This window comes from Mobula birostris, chromosome 24 (assembly GCF_030028105.1).
Source record: "Mobula birostris isolate sMobBir1 chromosome 24, sMobBir1.hap1, whole genome shotgun sequence".
NCBI lineage: Eukaryota > Metazoa > Chordata > Chondrichthyes > Myliobatiformes > Myliobatidae > Mobula > Mobula birostris.
Window position 1 is genome coordinate 54696549 of NC_092393.1, and position 19644 is coordinate 54716192.

At 43.5% G+C, this 19644-nt stretch overlaps 1 protein-coding gene across 1 annotated transcript in view; it reads left to right on the forward strand.

Annotated features, from left to right (window-relative positions):
* Positions 1 to 21: 21 nt before the first annotated feature.
* pcyt2 (phosphate cytidylyltransferase 2, ethanolamine) overlaps positions 22 to 19644 on the forward strand; it is a 46724-nt gene continuing 27101 nt past the window's right edge. Inside the window, exon 1 of the mRNA XM_072242241.1 lies at positions 22 to 212. Coding sequence (XP_072098342.1) covers positions 130 to 212 — 83 coding nt within the window. The 5' untranslated portion in view covers positions 22 to 129. The remainder of the gene's footprint in view (positions 213 to 19644) is intronic.

Genomic DNA, 19644 nt, shown 5'->3' on the forward strand with positions numbered 1-19644 from the left:
CGAGAGTGGGTGGTGCGAGTGGGGCTGAGGGGAGGAAGGAGCCGGGCCCGGGGCCGGGGCCGGGGGGAGGCGTGTCTTCCTGCGGCTTCGGGAGCCTCGGCGGCTGCGTGAGTCAGTGAGTCCGGCGGCATGTTCAGAAACGGCGTGGCCTCGCATGACAGCGCCTCCCCCGAGAAGAGGAGGCGGATGGTGAGGGTCTGGTGCGATGGCTGGTGAGTGAGAGGCGGCCGGCGGCATCCGTCCCGTCCCGTCACCCAGGTCCCCGCGCGGTTGTGCGGCCTCCGGTCGGCCTTGTCAGCGCTCAGCCCAGGCCGGGCTCCGAGTGTGATGTTTACATCGCGGTCCTTTACCTGTCCCGATCTCTCTCCCCCCATTACTCCTGACAAAATGTGTCCCGATCTCCCCCCACCCGCTTTAAATGCCTGTCCCGATCTCTCTCCCCCCATTACTCCTGACAAAATGTGTCCCGATCTCCCCCCACCCGCTTTAAATGCCTGTCCCGATCTCTCTCCCCCCATTACTCCTGTTAAAATGTGTCCCGATCTCCCCCCACCTGCTTTAAATGCCTGTCCCGATCTCTCTCCCCCCATTACTCCTGTTAAAATGTGTCCCGATCTCCCCCCACCCGCTTTAAATGTCTGTCCCGATCTCTCTCCCCCCATTACTCCTGTTAAAATGTGTCCCGATCTCCCCCCACCCGCTTTAAATGCCTGTCCCGATCTCTCTCCCCCCATTACTCCTGTTAAAATGTGTCCCGATCTCCCCCCACCCGCTTTAAATGCCTGTCCCGATCTCTCTCCCCCCATTACTCCTGTTAAAATGTGTCCCGATCTCCCCCCACCCGCTTTAAATGCCTGTCCCGATCTCTCTCCCCCCATTACTCCTGTTAAAATGTGTCCCGATCTCCCCCCACCCGCTTTAAATGCCTGTCCCGATCTCTCTCCCCCCATTACTCCTGATAAAATGTGTCCCGATCTCCCCCCACCCGCTTTAAATGCCTGTCCCGATCTCTCTCCCCCCATTACTCCTGTTAAAATGTGTCCCGATCTCCCCCCACCTGCTTTAAATGCCTGTCCCGATCTCTCTCCCCCCATTACTCCTGTTAAAATGTGTCCCGATCTCCCCCCACCCGCTTTAAATGTCTGTCCCGATCTCTCTCCCCCCATTACTCCTGTTAAAATGTGTCCCGATCTCCCCCCACCCGCTTTAAATGCCTGTCCCGATCTCTCTCCCCCCATTACTCCTGTTAAAATGTGTCCCGATCTCCCCCCACCCGCTTTAAATGCCTGTCCCGATCTCTCTCCCCCCATTACTCCTGTTAAAATGTGTCCCGATCTCCCCCCACCCGCTTTAAATGCCTGTCCCGATCTCTCTCCCCCCATTACTCCTGTTAAAATGTGTCCCGATCTCCCCCCACCCGCTTTAAATGCCTGTCCCGATCTCTCTCCCCCCATTACTCCTGTTAAAATGTGTCCCGATCTCCCCCCACCCGCTTTAAATGCCTGTCCCGATCTCTCTCCCCCCATTACTCCTGTTAAAATGTGTCCCGATCTCCCCCCACCCGCTTTAAATGCCTGTCCCGATCTCTCTCCCCCCATTACTCCTGTTAAAATGTGTCCCGATCTCCCCCCACCCGCTTTAAATGCCTGTCCCGATCTCTCTCTCTCCCCCCCCCATTACTCCTGTTAAAATGTGTCCCGATCTCCCCCCACCCGCTTTAAATGTCTGTCCCGATCTCTCTCTCTCCCCCCCCCATTACTCCTGTTAAAATGTGTCCCGATCTCCCCCCACCCGCTTTAAATGTCTGTCCCGATCTCTCTCCCCCCATTACTCCTGTTAAAATGTGTCCCGTTCTCCCCCACCCGCTTTAAATGTCTGTCCCGATCTCTCTCCCCCCATTACTCCTGTTAAAATGTGTCCCGATCTCCCCCCACCCGCTTTAAATGTCTGTCCCGATCTCTCTCCCCCCATTACTCCTGTTAAAATGTGTCCCGATCTCCCCCCACCCGCTTTAAATGCCTGTCCCGATCTCTCTCCCCCCATTACTCCTGTTAAAATGTGTCCCGATCTCCCCCCACCCGCTTTAAATGTCTGTCCCGATCTCTCTCCCCCCATTACTCCTGTTAAAATGTGTCCCGATCTCCCCCCACCCGCTTTAAATTTGTCCCGATCTCTCTCCCCCCATTACTCCTGTTAAAATGTGTCCCGATCTCCCCCCACCCGCTTTAAATGCCTGTCCCAATCTCTCCCCCACCCGCTTTAAATGTCTGTCCCGATCTCTCTCCCCCCATTACTCCTGTTAAAATGTGTCCCGATCTCCCCCCACCCGCTTTAAATGCCTGTCCCGATCTCTCTCCCCCCATTACTCCTGTTAAAATGTGTCCCGATCTCCCCCCACCCGCTTTAAATGTCTGTCCCGATCTCTCCCCCCATTACTCCTGTTAAAATGTGTCCCGTTCTCCCCCACCCGCTTTAAATGTCTGTCCCGATCTCTCTCCCCCCATTACTCCTGTTAAAATGTGTCCCGATCTCCCCCACCCGCTTTAAATGTCTGTCTCGATCTCTCCCCCCATTACTCCTGTTAAAATGTGTCCCGATCTCCCCCCACCCGCTTTAAATTTGTCCCGATCTCTCTCCCCCCATTACTCCTGTTAAAATGTGTCCCAATCTCCCCCCACCCGCTTTAAATGCCTGTCCCGATCTCTCCCCCACCCGCTTTAAATGCCTGTCCCGATCTCCCCCACCCGCTTTAAATGCCTGTCCCGATCTCCCCCACCCGCTTTAAATGCCTGTCCCGATCTCTCCCCCACCCGCTTTAAATGCCTGTCCCGATCTCCCCCCACCCGCTTTAAATGCCTCTCAAACCTCCCCCCTTCAATTCTTTCCCCCATTCTCTCCCACACCTTGGAATGCTTCTCACATTTACCACCTCCTTAAACGCTCGTCACAACTTCACCTTCTTGAATGCTTGTCAGGATTTTCTCCCTAAATTCTGTTCCAGATTCACCTGCCCTGCCACACCCACACTTCTAAATGCTCATCTGAAAGTACTGTTCCCTCGCAAATGTTTGAATTGATACCTCCCTCATAACTATGTGTCCTTGTTCTCTTTCCCCTACTTGAAATGCTCGTCCGGTAGCCAATTCCTCCCCACGAACTACTTGTCTCAGACTGCATTCCTCCTTCCCATCTTTTAAATACTTGCACTGTTTTCCCTCCTTTTCAACTGCTCATTCCTTTCTCCTCTTTCAATGCTTACCCTTTCCCTACTCTCCCCTTTTTGCCTTTTGACCATTTGGGATAATAGGTGTGAAAAACCTCCCCCTCACCCCCAGTAAAGAGGCCTCATGGATTTAAATTAATCGGACCTACATGTGACTGCAGACACTACAGTTCCATCTACTCTTAAATCTCCTATGATCGGTCCAGCAAGTATTTGATGAGGCTCAATTAGTAATGGTCTAATAAAAGCAGACCTCGCTACCAGTATTTGCGCCGTGATCAAATTATTAAACATAGTTGTAAGTTTAGTTTAAAAAAAAACTTTTATTCCATCAACTATCTCTTGTTGAGCACTTCTGAGGTGACACTCTGAGGCAGGATGTGCCGTAGCATTAGGACAAGGACTGTCAGGATGGGAAACAGCTTCTTTGTCCAGGCCATGAGTCGACTGAAGTCCCTGCCACCAGCCTGGTCTCAGCATGTATGGAGCACCAGTAGCAATGTACAGTTTGCTTTTTAATTTGTGTCATATATGCGCCTTATTATCTGTTAACTTATTTGTGGTAGTATGACTTGTGTGTTGAGTAAGTTATATTGTGCACATTGGCCTGGAGCAGGGTTTTCCCAGCCTGAGATCTACGGACCCTTAATGGTATTGGTCCATGGTATAAAAAAGGTTGGGAACCCCTGGTCTGGAAGAAGGTTGTTCTACATGTGTACGGTTGAATGACAATAAAGTTGAACTTCACCATTCAGGGCTGTGATCATAGACTTGGGAAGTGGGATGTGGTGTGACCCTGCTGGGCCAAACAGCCACCAGTGCTCTCAGTTTGCATAATGTTTCCTGTTAATTAATGAGCTGGTTTAAAAAATATATTTCTAGTAGTAGGCAGAGAGAATGTGGAAGCTTGGTGTGATTTTGGAGTAGCACTTTAATAGTTGAATCTAAAAGTTCTGTGTTTGAGTTCACGTCAGTACCTTGGCCACCTTCAGCAATGCTCTCTTTTCCCTTATTATTTCTGGGAACAAATGTGATTAAGTAAAATTTCCTGTCTTTTTTAGAAACTGTTTTAAATGTTTACTTGAGCTAACTGTAGGAACCACATGTAACTGGGTGAAACCTTGCACTTCCTATCCATAAGAGATTTATTAGAAATGTAATGAATTTCATCCCTCTGTTAACTGAGGGATTGTGTACTTTTCTGCATTAAATGTTAATGAATTGTGTTCTTTTTTGGAGAAGGAAATTGATACCATTCATATCTGGCTGAAATAACATGTTTTTCTTTCAAAGGAAGTATTGAGCAGGATGTACTCAGATGTTGCAATGGAAAGGGCATATACTATCTTTCGAGACAAATGACTTCATAATTGCAACACACATCAAAGTTGCTGGTGAACGCAGCAGGCCAGGCAGCATCTCTAGGAAGAGGTACAAAGATCTCCCCCTCCCCCTCCCACTTTCGTATCTCTTACTAACTCTTCCTTCAGTTAGTCCTGACGAAGGGTCTCGGCCCGAAACATGGACTGTACCTCTTCCTAGAGACGCTGCCTGGCCTGCTGCGTTCACCAGCAACTTCGATGTGTGTTGCTTGAATTTCCAGTGTCTGCAGAATTCCTCGTGTTTGCGACTTCATATTGCAGTTGGGTTTTTTTATGTATTGGCGTATTGAAGAAAAAGGAGCTCTCTGTTATGCTTCTGTTAGGGAAACTACATTCTTAAAACCTTCAATTCTCAAAATTGCATTTTGTTTTTGGGCAATTTTGAGAATTGAATGTTTTAAGAATGTAGTTGAGGGATAGATATTGGCCGTGGGGCTCACTGGAGAACAACCTGTTGTTCTCTAAAATAGTGCCGATTGCTCTCTGTTATGCCATCAGGGACAGCAGACTATTCTGCAGTTTGCTGTTTCATCTGAATTTCCCAGCAATGGAACCTATTACCGTATGGGAATATTAGCTACTGAAGGAAAGCTGGCTTGGATGTGTTGTGCAGAATGGCTTTTCTCTGAACTGTAAGTACTTGGTAATTCTATGACATGCATTATGATGGTGTTGCACACCTCTTGCCCCTCTTGTGGCTCTATTCCATTACAGAATAAACCGCTTGGGTAATGGCGACCTCAGAAAGTGTTTAGTTTGAAGTATTTCAGGCTTTTGAACCAAGGAGGATAACTTCGCTCAATTTCACCTGCCCCATCCCTGAAATGTTTCCACAACCTATAGACTCACTTCCAAGGATTCTTCATCTCATGGTCTCAATATTTATTGTTTATTTATTTATTATTTTTCTATTTGCACAGTTTGTTGTCTTCTGCATTCTGGTTGAACACCCAGGTTGGTGCGGTCTTTCATTGATTCTGTTATGGTTACTGTTCTCTAGATTCATTGATTATGTCTGCAAGAAAATGAATCTCAGGGTGACGTACTGTATATGTGCTTACATAATACATTTACTTTGAACTTTGATTTGGAGAGTGATTGTACACATAATTGGTTAGGTGAAGAAGGTGGAAGATAACAGGACAGGGTAGGTTCACTAAGGTGAGAGTGAGATATTTTCACAGGAATGATGCGATAATAGATATTGAAGGACAAGACCCTTGTATCTGTCCAAAGCCTCCTATTCAGAATCAGGTTTGGTATCACTAGCATATGTCATGAAATTTGTTAATTTAGCAGCAGTACAATGCCATACTTGGTAAATACAGAAAAAAAAAAGAATTACGGCAACTATATGTATATTAGTTATGTTAAAATAGTGCAAAAGCAGAAATAATTTTAAAAAGTGAGGTGTTCATTGTGCACTTAGAAATCGAATGGCAGAGGGGAAGAAGCTGCTACTAAATTGCAGAGTCTGTGCCTTCAGGCTTCTGTACCTCCTTCCTGATGGTAGCAATGAGAAGAGAGCATGTCCTGTGATGGACACCGCCTTTCTGAGGCACCTCTCCTTGAATATGTCTGGGATACTACAGAGGCTAGTACCCAAGATGGAGCCGATAAATTTTAGCTTCTTTCTGTTCTGTGCAGTAGCCATCGGTGCCCCATACCAGCCTGTCAGGATGCTCTACGTGATACATTGTTTTTCTTTAACTTTTCTATCCTTTCCCATCTTAGAATTTTAGCTATTATGTGGTTAAGAGTATGAACTTTTATAGTAGTTACATTTTTAAATAACATTGGCCTCTAGTGTTGCAAGTTTCTAACGGTGAAAAATCTCATAATTTGAGAGAGAAGTTCTAGGAATGACGTATGGAATCCAGCAGAGAACATCTCAACTTCTTTTAAACTGGTGATATTTTCCCCCCTTTTCCTGACAATTTTTTTCTTACTTTTTTCTCTCTTTTCCAGATAGAACATAGAGCACTACAGCACAGCACCAGCCCTTCAGCTGAAAATTTCTTATTTAAATATAGTTTCTCCTGCCGTGGATCTCACCTGAGGGAATTAGTTAGTGCAGTCTGCCAAACTGAAGTAGGGCTGTGACACACCAGTATTTACCAAAAACATTCAAATCTGCTCTCATGCTATTCATGCTACCTCTCTGAGGTTAGGTCAGCATAAAAAAGATTAAATGTGTGAAATTACTCACTGTTTAACTACCTAAGCCATTGGAGGAACTTGAAATTCTAGTTTATATATATAGTAGTAAAGTTAAAATAGATAAGTTAATATCTTGGTTCAGATGGAGCTGTACATTCCCATTGTGTTATTCTTTTATGTATTGTGGCCCGCCCACGCGGCAAGCGAACCGGCTCCAGCAGTCGCGGGCGAGTCCGCAGCCAGCGGCAACCGAGGGGGGCAGACCTCGGCCCGGAAGCCGACGTCACAAGCAGCAGGGGATGCTGGGAGCAGGCACTTAAGCGCGCACGGATTGAAACGGTAAACAGATCAACCAGAGCCTGTTCTACTCAGTGTGTTGCTTTCACTCGTTGCGTATCAGCGCGACTACAGTATCATTGATTTTTTACAAAGCTGCAATTGCAGTTGTTATCTCATAGTGTCTTTGTCAATTAAAATGATAGTTTTATTTAACACAACTAAGGCATTGCACCTTATGTTTGTGGTCAAGATGCCACCTACATACAAGGCTCCTTTGGTCGCCATCTTCTGGATAGATCATGAAACCACCCTTTTCACTTCTTTTATGTCTTTTATGTTTGTTTCTCATCTTGAATGTGATTCTGGAACTGTTGGAGCCCATGTTTTGCTGTTTAAAGATCGTTTGGGTGCTTCAGCGCTCTGTAGTTTCCGAGAAGCAGAGCCTTGTGGCAAGAAGGCCGAGGATGGTGCACAAACTGGTGTTTGACACCATTTTGCCGATTATAGCTTCCATTTTTTGCCAATTGAAGCGACGAGAGTGAATGAAACATCAAGGCGAGTGCAGAAACTGGAGATCATTTGGGTGCTCCAGCGCTCTGCAGTCTCCGAGAGGATCCCAAGAGGCAGAGGCAGCGTGAGCGAACCTTGTAGCGGGTGGGCTGCAGGATGGGCGCAAGCCGATGTTTGGGTCCATTTCGCCAATTGTTTGCCGATTAAAGCGGTGAGGAAGATTGAAGCGAGTGCAGAAAGTGAACGCTGGATCTACCAGAGAGGAGAGAGCCTGCCACTGAAGAGGGAGTTGTGCAGGTCTTTTCTGTGTTTTGGATATGGACTTTGGGGTATAGACTTTTTTTTCAGTCTTAAGTTCTTATATTCATTTTTTTTTACCCGATCTCTTTTTTTGGTGCAGGAGGAGGGATTTAGAGGTCGATGTGCCTGTCCATTTTGTAGTTCAAAGTACATTTATTATCAAAGTATGTATATTATAAACAATCTCGAGATTCAATTCCTTACAGGCAGCCAATAACAAACTATTACAAAAGACCACTAAACCCTGAATGAGCAAAATAAAAGAACAAATTGAGCAAACAAGGAAATAACACTCAGAACTGAAGCTCACTGAAGTGAGTTCACAGCCACAAAGCCAGTCAGCACTGCAGTTGGTCCAGGAGCCAATCAGTTGGAGGCTACAGCCTTCGTTCAGTGCAGAGACGAGTTAACCTTGTGAGCAGCGAGCTGAACATCCCTTGGCCCCGAAACCCTCACCTTTTCAATCTGGCTCGGCGCTTAAGTAGGCCTAACATCGGCCTGTTCCTGCTCTCGGAACAAGGAAAGGCATGTCTGGTTTGTGATGCTATGTTACATCTAAATAATGATCGAGCACAGTATTGAAAAACTTCTTCCTTCCTGTTGCTTCTGTAGAAATTGGCACCTTAAACAGGAGGGGTCAAGACTTGTGTAGAGTTGATTAATTTTTTTTGAGGAAGAAGATCCATTTGATTTATTGAATTTGGGAGGGAGGGAACGTTGAATATTGAATTTGAATCGTGACAAACTCATCAGATAAGGCGAAAGGCTTGGGGAATACAAAAAGCTGGATTCATATCTGGCTTTGTCAGGAGCAAGTGTTCATGCTTGCTTGGTGTTTCAGTGACTTGAAAAAAACAGTTTTCAGATTCTACAGATGCTAGCTTTGTTGCATCTCACAATTTAATAAGTTGGACTTCCTCGTGTCCTCTAGTATTTGTTGTTTCATGAACAAGGACACCAGAGAGGAGTACTGGTAGATATATGAAGCAGTTTCTTTATTTGACAGAATGAGACACAGCAGGCATCAGATGGAGACCCTCTCGGAGGACGAAGGTCTGAACCCAATGCTACACTATTTTACGTGCTAAATCAAAAGACGATTCCAGATTTACAATTCATCCACAATGCTTTCTCTGACTACACTCAAACTTCACACCTCCTGCTTTGCACCCACACTGCAGACACCCAAGTAACAAATTTAAATCAGCATTGTCTCGTCTTCCAATTAACTTGGTTCTCAGTTCTTACTAACCCTTTGTTCAGAGTTGCATTTTGGGTTTAGTTCACAATTCATATTCAAATCTGAAGACTGGGGGCTGAAGTCAGTTGCAGAAGTTAGTTGCTATATGTGCTAACCCCCCAAAAAAAGGCTGTAACAGAATTCATGAAGTTTTAAAAGAAAAGGCCCTATGGTGGGGTTCAATGTTATAAATAAATTATTTTATAAATCGGGGGTTCCCTCGGCTAATGATAGGGGCCCATGGCGTAAAAAAGGCTTGGAACCTCTGTTATAAATGAAACAGAAGAAGTACTGTAAACTCGGTTTGTAGTAAGCGAAGAGTCACAGTGGAATTACCAAGTCATCTAAATAATCTATTCAATGCTGGTATGTACTGAATGTTGGGTTCAAATTGTTAAAACAATGTGTCATTGATTTCCCCATACTACTACTTGACAGCAATTAGAAAATTATATTTTAAGAATCAGCTGATCCCTTTGTAGAGAGATGCTATGTCAGTCAGGCAGCAAATGTTTGTCTTTTAATTTCTCTTGGGTTTAGTTACCTGCATTAAATTTTAACATCAGGCATTCTCTCACCTGCAGTTAAACCCGTGTACTGTGTGTCAGCTGGGGAATGGTGACTAAGGGAAAAGTGATTAGTGAAGCTATAAATGGAAGGTCATTTACAGCTTCCATGCACCACCTTTTGTTTTCATCAGCTCTAACACAATCTGTAGACTAAGAATGTGTGCAAATTACAATTGGAACATTTAAATCTGCATTTATCTCGATTTGTGTTGGGCATGTGGCCAAGTGGTTAAGGCATTCGTCTAGTGATCTGAAGGTCGCTGGTTTGAGCCTCGGCTGTGGCAGCGTGTTTGTGTCCTTGAGCAAGGCACTGAATCACCTATTGCCCTAATGTCTGTGCGAGGAGTGGCGCCCCACACAGACTTCCAATATGCACCTTGTAAGGCATGAAAATGCCTGACGCAGGCCTCTCATGGTCTGTGTCGACGTTCCCTCCCTCCCGTATCTCAATATAAAAAACATTTTAGGAAGTGTTTAGATTAGGAAGATACCTATTCTGAGCTTCAGATATTATTGAAGTCATGGATAAATGTTTACAAATAATGGTCTTGCATCTTCTCCCAGGTGAGCTCAATGACTTCTATGCACCCTTTGAAAGGGAGAATAACATTACACCCGTGCCAATCCCCACAGCATTTGACAGCTCCAAGATCTGTCTCAGAAGCCAATGTCAGGGAATCCTTCCAGCAGGTGAATCCTTGCAGGGCATCAGACTCCAATGATGCACCTGGTAGGGTGCTGAAAATCTGTGCCAACCAACTGTTTGGAGTGTTCAAGGACATGTTCACTAGTACAGTCAGAAGTTACCCCCTGCTTCAAAAGGCTATCGATTATAACAATGCTTAAGAAGAGCATGGTGAGCTGCCTTAAAACTATTGCCCAGTAGCACTCACGTCTACTGTGATGAAGTGCTTTGAGAGATCTGTTGTGGTTAGAGTTAACTCCTGTCAGGACCTGCTGCTATTTGCCTACCACAACAAAAAGCCGACAGCAGACACAATATCACTGGCTCCCCTCTTGGCTTTGGAGCAGCAAAACATACCACTTATCAACTACAACTCGGCATTCAGTGCCATCATCCCACCAGTATTAATCGAGAAGCTTCAAATCCTGGGCCTCTGCAACTGGATCCTTGACTTCCTTATCAAAGTAGGTGTGATCAGTAACAACACCTCACCTCGGTGACCTTCAGCATAGATGCACCTCAAGGACGTGCTCAGTCCACTGCTCTACTCTCTACAATTAAGATTGTTTAATGTCATTTCCAGTACACAGTTATACAGGGGAACAAACCAATTGTTACTCTGGATCTGATGCAACACAAAAAAAACAAAGAACCTAATAATATAAAAACAATAAATATGTATATGTCAGATTGCTTATATAAATGATTGTATGTATGTCCATAAAGTGACACTAGACACAGGAGTGTCTGTACATAAGGTGTACGGTAGGAAATTATAAAGTAGTGTTGGTTGGGGGTGTGGAGGGGTGGGTTAGTGGGTGGAGGGGTTGATCACTCTTACTGCTTGGGGGAAGTAACTGTTTTTTGAGTCTAGTGATCCAGGCGGGAATGCTACACAGTGTAGCTTTTGCCCTGATGGGAGTGGGTCAAACAGTCTATGAGCAGGGTGGATGGGATCCTTCACGATGTTATTGGTCCTTTGCTGGCACCTTACTTTATATCTGTCTTTGATGGAAGATAGGCTGCTGCCAGTGATGTGGTTGGGCAGTTTTGACTTCTCGTTGTAGAGCCTTCCTATCTGCCATAGTGCAGTTTCTGTACCAAGCAGTGATGCAGCTTGTTAGGATGCTGTCCACTGTGCATTGGTGTATAGAGATATGCATAGTCAGCTCTCTTCAGCCTCATCAGAGGCGTTGGTGAGCTTTCCTGACTGTGTAGTGCTTGTTTCAGAACCATGAGAGGTTGTGCAAGATATTCAAGCCCAGGAATTTGAAACTGCTCAGTTTCCACTGCTTTGCCATGATGTAAAGAGTGATGTGTGGGCAGTGTGAGTTCTCGTGACCGTGTGGCTTGGCACAGTAAAAAAGGCCATCCATAAATTCGCCAGTGGCACCTCTTTTGTTGGCAGAATCTCAGAGGATGAAGAGAAAGTGTACAAGAGTGAGCATCTGGTTGAGGTGTGTCACAACAGCAACTTTGTACTCAACATCAGCAAGGCCAAGGGATTGATTGTGGACAGCAGGATGGGGAAGTCTGGAGAATACACCATGGTCCTCATTGAGGGGTCAGCAGTGGAAAGAGTGAAAGCTTCAAGTTCCTGTACGTCAACGTCTCAGGGGACCTATCCTGGGCCCAATATATTGATGCAATTACAAAGAAAGTATTCGGTACTCAGCAGTTCTGTTTCATTAGGAGTAAACTGTAGATGTACGGTAGAGAGCATCCTGGCTGGTTGCATTACAGTTGTGCATCCAATACACAGTAGTGCAAGAGGCTGCAGGGGTTGTAGACTCAGCCAGTTCTATCACAGACCCAGCCCTTCCCGCCATCAAGAACATCTTCAAAGGGCAGTGCCTTATGAAGGCACATCCATCACCATCTGGGACATGCTTTCTCCACATTACTACTGTTGGGGAGGAAATACAGGGTCCTGAAGACTCAAACTCAAAATTTCAAGAACAGTGTCTTCCCTTCTGCAATCGATTTCTGAACCCATGAATACTACTATCTCATTATTTGTTTTGTGCACGATTTATTTATTTTGTAATTTTTAGAGAGTATATTGTCTTCCACTGTTCTGCTACTACAAAACAAGTTTCACAACATGTTTCAGTGATTTTAATTCTGATTCTGACATTTACTGTATGTAGCGAATAGAGGATCTTTTTTAAATGATGCAGAAATAAAAACAAACACATACTCGAGTTACAAACAACTAAAATATTTTCCTAGTTTAAATGTGGTCACCTTTCCAAACTTGTTCAGATGGTTCACATTTATAACACAGCTTTTAAATGAACCAAATCAAAGTTTTTATCTCCTTAAATTCAATCTAGATGATTGCGTACAGTGTTGTAAATGAAGCACAAGGTTCAGGTGATGTTGTCAGATCAGTTAGATTAGTCTACAACCATGTTTTGTAAAATGAGAAACCAGAAGGATATTTTCGCGGAGCTTTTCATCTGTGAGTAGAGCAGGGAGTATTCCTATCCATAACACGTCTTCCACGTCATAGTCATACTTTATTGATCCCGAGGGAAATTGGTTTTCATTACAGTTGCACCAACCAAGAATAGAGTATAAATATAGCAATATAAAACCATAAATAATTAAATAGTGATACGTAAATTATGCCAGGAAATAAGTCCAGGACCAGCCTATTGGCCTTTTGCATGTACCTTGGCCTTTTGCAGTGAGTTACTAATTGAATTGGCTGTTTATCAGCTGTACTCAGTTTAACAGCTGGAAAAGTCCCATATTCAAACTTGGTCTTCTCCTTATTTGAAGTTCAAACTCCAAACTCCATTTATTATCAAAGTATGTATACTGCATACAACCTTGAGATTCGTCTTTTTGCAGGCAACCACAAAACAAAAAAGCACAATAGAACCCATTTTAAAAAACCCACTGACAAAGACCCATTGTGCAAAAAAAAAGAACGAATCATGCAAACAAAAAAACATTAACCGCAGAGTCTCTGAAAGTGAGTCCACAGCCACGGAGACGGTCTGGAAGAAGTATATCTCCTAAAATATCTAGTAGCTTCGTGAGTTGTCAGAAAAAAACATCACAATTGGTCACTGTCACCAACCTGCCTAAAGCATCCCTATTGCCAAGGAAAAGCATTCAGTAGCACAACTGGTAGTGTATGTCTGTGGATACTTTATTTAAATAGTATTAAACCCAGTTATAATAGTCAAATAATCTTTTGATGTAATTCCTAACCTATTAAACCAGCTATTGATGTGTAACCTGTGGAGTGACTTTAAGAAGAGGAAAGAAATTTGGTAATGAAAAATACTGAGATGAGTGAGAGCAATTCTTTCAAGTTTGGATCACATACAGTGGATTCTGGTTATCTTGGACATACTGGGATGTGTACATTTTGGTCCAATTAGCTGAGGTTTCATGGAAATAGTTAAAAACATATTAAAAAGCCCACTTAACTGAGTAACAAATTATGTATTTTAATGAAATACAGAACAAACTAACAATACTATTACAGTACCATAAATCTGTAGTTCCTCATAGTTATAAACAGAGGAATTCATCCACTGTGCGCTGCTGTGTTATTTTGATTTGTTGTAAATGAACAAAATCAGTGCAGACACCTAGTGCAGATAAGGTACTGTCTTCATACAATGCTTTCAACGACTGCATCCTCCAAATCTTCATTTTCATTGTATAATTTAAGATGATTTTCGATACCTTCAAATTCTTGGAAGAATTTGTCACCAAAGGCACTGGCAGATTTCTACAGAGGTACTGTGGAGAGCACCACCGCCTGGAATAGCGGAGCCACTGCACAGGATCGGAAAAGCTGCAGAGGGCTGCAAACTCAGCTGGCTCCATCTGGGCAGTAGCCTCCCCAGCACCCAGAACACCTTCATAAGGGTGAAGTCCCAAAAAAGTGGCATCCATCACCCTGAACTGTCAAGGAGATACAGGAGCCTGAAGTCACACGTTCAAGTGTTGTAGCAACAGCTTCTTCCCTTCTGCCTTCAGATTTCTGAATGGACAATGAACACTACCTCAGTACTTTTTCCAGAAAGAGGTACAGTCGACGTTTCAGGCTGGGACCCTTCGTCAGGACTAACTGAAGGAAGAGTTAGTAAGCTACTAACTCTTCCTTTAGTTAGTCCTGACGAAGGGTCCCAGCCTGAAACGTCGACTGTACCTCTTCCTAGAGATGCTGCCTGGCCTGCTGTGTTCACCAGCAACTTTGATGTGTGTTGCTTGAATTTCCAGCATCTGCAGAATTCCTCTTGTTTCAGTACTTTTTCCTCTCTTTTTGCACTAATTTAACTCCTTTTTTTATATATACTTATAGTAATTTATGGTTTTTATTATTGCAATGTGCTGCTGCCATAAAACAACAAATTTCACGACATATGCCAGTGACGTTGAATCTGATTCTGATTCTTTGTAGTTTTTAGCTTGTTGAACTAGTGAAATCATTTCATTTTCACTTGCTGCCATTTCTGTCATCTCCGAGCGTGTATGCTTGAAACCACAATGAGCAAAACAAATCAAAATTGTCGTACTGACTATTTCTCACTTTCAGTGACAAAAATCACTGATTTTGAACTGAAACACACACAGCTGATGCTATTTAAAAAGTGTTTGCTCTAAGAACAGTATAGTGTCTAACAGACACACAAGCGCATGCAACTGTTGCTAGTTAGAAACTGTTTGATCACAGTTTCCTGTCCCAATTAAATGGCATAGTGACCCCACACAGATGAAGGGAATTCTGGCTATTTTCCTTGATTAGTTCTTTGAGAGTTGTTCCAAATAAATGTCTACCCAGTTAACCGATGGCCCAATTAGCCAGAATTCACTGTTATCTGTGGAGGTCTGAATGATTAAGTCACAGGAAGTGTTGTTTTGCAGTATGATCATTGTAGCTTTAGTAATCATTTGTGTTGGCTACAAAGAAAGCTAATCTGTAGAATGCACGAGAAAATTATTTCAGTATGTAAACTCAAATAAATTGCTCATATGCCAGGTGTCAGATGATAATAGGGAAAATATTTCCCCTTCTAAAAATGTACTGATTGTGCCCAAAACAGTTAAGTGTCTGTGCCTGTTCGTTATGTGCCATGTTGTATGACGTGGGTGATCATGGTTTTTCCATGACCATGATTGTTCTTGACAATCATGAAGTGGTTTGCCTTTGCCTTCCTCTGGGCAGTGTCTGTGCCATGATCAATACTCTTCAGAGATTTAAGCAACACACATCAAAGTTGCTGGTGAACGCAGCAGGCCAGGCAGCATCTCTGGGAAGAGGTACAGTCGACGTTTCAGGCCGAGACCCTTCGTCAGGACTAACTGAAGGAAGAGTGAGTAAGAGATTTGAAAGTGGGAGGGGGAGATCCAAAATGATAGGAGAAGACAGGAGGGGGAGGGATGGAGCCAAGAGCTGGACAGGTGATTGGCAAAGGGGATATGAGAGGATCATAGGACAGGAGGCCCAGGGAGTGGGAGGGGGGGGGAAAACCCAGAGGATGGGCAAGGGGTATAGTCAGAGGGACAGAGGGAGAAAAAGGAGAGAGAGAGAGAGAGAATGTGTGTATATAAATAAATTACGGATGGGGTACGAGGGGGAGGTGGGGCATTAGCAGAAGTTAGAGGAGTCAATGTTCACGCCATCAGGTTGGAGGCTACCCAGACGGGATATAAGGTGTTGTTCCTCCAACCTGAGTGTGGCTTCATCTTTACAGTAGAGGAGGTCGTGGATGGACATATCAGGATGGGAATGGGATGTGGAATTAAAATGTGTGGCCACTGGGAGATTGTCTGCTTGCTGTCTGTGGTCGCGTAGCCAGGACTTGTGATGTGCACCAGCTGCTCTCACGATCACCACCTGCTCCCATGGTGTCACGTGACCCTGTTTGGGGTGGTAGGGGGTGCTGACCTGGTGTTACACCTTGTCAAGTGTCTGCAGGCTAGTGGGAGGAACGAGGGCCTTGCAGCCCCTTTGGTCGAGACCTATCTCCAAATGTTCTGAGGACCTGCTTTAAGATCCAAGTTAGTACAGGCCAACCACCTCAAATCCAGCAATCAGTAATCCAGTTCTACCACTGGTTCAGACATAATTTTTGCCAGTCTAATTTCAAATTTCCCGCATCGCCATACCAACCCATTGCCCCTCTTTTAGTGGCACCGTTAGCAGGATCAGCTGATGGCACAGTCTTTAAAAGAAGCAAGTTGTTCCTCTGTGTTACTCTGCATTTATTTTTATAACCTGCACTTAACTAGCAGCCCCAGTCATGCCTTCATTGAATAAAGGAAGTGCTTTTTGTTGTGTAAAACACAAACACCACACATTATCTATACGAGATATGGTGGAAATTCTGAAAAAAATCAACAGTGGTGTGTCTGTGAAAAGCATATGGAACTTGTATAACATTTGGGACTTCCACAGTTTATGATATAAAGAAACAAAAAGAACAGTTGCTCCAGTTCTTTGATGACAGTGAATTTAAAAAAACAGATGTATAAGGAAAACAATGAAAGATGGAAGATAAAAGTTCTCATAAAGTGGTTTAAACTCCACGTCAGTGAAGGTGGAGAACTGTCAGGGGAGATGGTGAAGGAACAAGTGAAATTATTTCATGAAGAACTAGCACTGGATTACGAGTGCAACTATAGTGAAGGGGGGCTTCAGTGTTTCAAGCAGCAACATGACATAAAACCGGTCAGCAGATAAGGAATCAGCTGCTGAGTTTGTTGATTAGTTCTCTAAGTTAGCTTCTGATGAAAATTTAATTCTCGAGCAAGTCTACAATGCGGGCAAAACTGCCTTATATTGGCATTATACTCCATGACGAACACTGACTACAGAGGATGCAGAATCACCAACAGGTTATAAAGCATCAAAAGATTGTGTCACTGTGTTGGGCTGCAGGAACCCACAGGTCTAGGTCGTTAGTCATTGGCAAAAGTTTATGTCCTGCAGCTTTCAAAGCTATGTAGCAGTTTCCAGTCATTAACCATGTCAACAAAAAAAGAATGGATTACAACTGACATGACATTGGAATTGTTTGAAGATTACTTTGTTCCGGAAGTGAGTTCAATGTGACTGTTGGTCAACAAAAATTGTAAGATAATGCTGATCTTTCAATATCTTTTCTGCGTATCCAAAAGCAGAGCTATTGGCAGAGAAAATGTTTTCGGTATCTACCTGCCACCTACCTGTACGTCATGAATTCAACTCCTGGACAATGATATGTTATGCTCTTTGAAGGGTAAACATTACTCCCTGCTTATGAAACAGCTACTGGGCACAGTTGACTCTGACAGACCAGTACAGGAATTTGTGAAAAAACTGCTTTTCATTTGTCATTACTTTCTTCTTTATTTTCTAAGAGTGAGGTGATCATCAAGTGGGTTAGAGGCATTTATTATTTAATCCTAACCTAATCACTGTAATTCGGCAAAATCACTAATCCGGCACTGCAGAGGTCCCAATCACTCCGGATTTGTGATGTTCAACCTGTATTTGCTTTAAAAAAAGACAAGCAATTGAATAAGATTGATGTAGATTAATTTCCATCTAAACCAAACCCTTGGAGGGTCAGACACTCTGAGCCAATAGGCTGTTCCTGGACTTATTTCCTGGCATAATTTACATATTACTATTTAATTATTTATGGTGCAACTGTAACAAAAACCAATTTCCCCCGGGATCAATAAAGTATAACTATGACTATGAAATTGTTGGTGGGCTGATTAGTAAGTTTACAGATTACACAAAAATTGGCAGAGTTACAGAGAGTGAGGAAGGTTGCCAAAGGATTCAGCAGAGTAAAGGGTTGAAAATATGGGTGGAGTTAAATCTGAACAAACGTGAGGGCAAATGCTGGAGGGAAGTATGATATCACTGGCAGATCCCTAGGGGTATTTTTGTATAGAGGTGTAAGCCCATAACTCCCTCAAAATGGCAACACTAGTAGATAGGGAGGTAAAGAAGGCATTCAGCACACTGAACAGGACACTGAGTGTAAAAATCTGGAAGTCATGTTGCAGCTGGATAAAACTTTGTTTGGGCAACATTTCGAGTATTGTGTTGCAGTTCTGGTCATGGAATTACAGGAAGGATGTGGAGGCTTGGAGCCTTCACGTTCACGTTGAATGGATTAGACCTCACAATATCACCTTCAACAGGATGCCACCACTGGGAACAACTTCCTCATCTTTCCCCTTCAGTAAGTTCAGAAGGACTGTTTGTCTTCTGGTTTACCCTTCCATCTCCACCAAACAATTCCCTTCCAACGGCACTTTCCCATGCAAATATGGCAGATGCTTAACTGCATTTTTATTGTGTTTCTCATGCTCGACTTCCCCTACATAGAGAAATCAAACACAGATTGTTTGTTAAGTTTGAAGAACATATTCGTTCAGTCCCTTGAGCGGTCTCTCATTCTCACTTTATTCTTCCACCCAACATCTATCCTCAGCCTCCCACATTGTTCCAACAAAGCCCGTAAGCTCGAAGAACAGCACTCATAGTATTAGCAAAACTGAGCTGAACTTGTAAAATGCCTTTCATTACACAGCAACATTTGTATTTTAAAAAATTCAGCATTGTTAAGCAGTTGAGAATTTACAGGTTTACCAATTAAAGTTTGCCAACAGAAGTTGACCTTGTGGTCTTTATAAGAAAATTGATCTTTTAATTCAAAGTTCAAAGTAAATTTATTATCACAGTACATATAAATTACTATATACTACCCTGAGATTCATTTTCTTGCAGGCATACTCAGTAAATCCATAATAAAGTCAATGAAAGACCACACCAACTTGGTGTTCAACTCATGTACAAAAGATAACTAACTGAGCAAATACAAAAAGAAAAAAATAATAATAATAAGCAATAAATACCAAGAACATGATGTGAAGAGTCCTTGAAAGTAAGTCCATAGATTGTGGGAACATTTGAATGATGAAGTGATGTTGAGTGAAGTTCTCCCCTCTGATTCAAGGGTCTGATGGTTGAGGGGGTAATAGCTGTTCCAGAACCTGCTGGTGTGTGTCCTGAGACATCAGGGAGAAGAGAGCGTGGCCTGGGCACTGGGAGTCTCTGATAATGTATGTTGTTTTCCTCGATAACTCTTTGAATAGATGTGCTTGATGGTGGGGAGGACTTTACCTGTGATGGACTAGGCCATACGCAGTACTTTTTGTAGCATTTTCCATTCAAGGGCATTGGTGTTTCTGTATCCAGGAGGAGATACAGGAGCCTGTCAATATACTCTCCACCACATATCTATAGAAGTTTGTCAAAGGTTTAG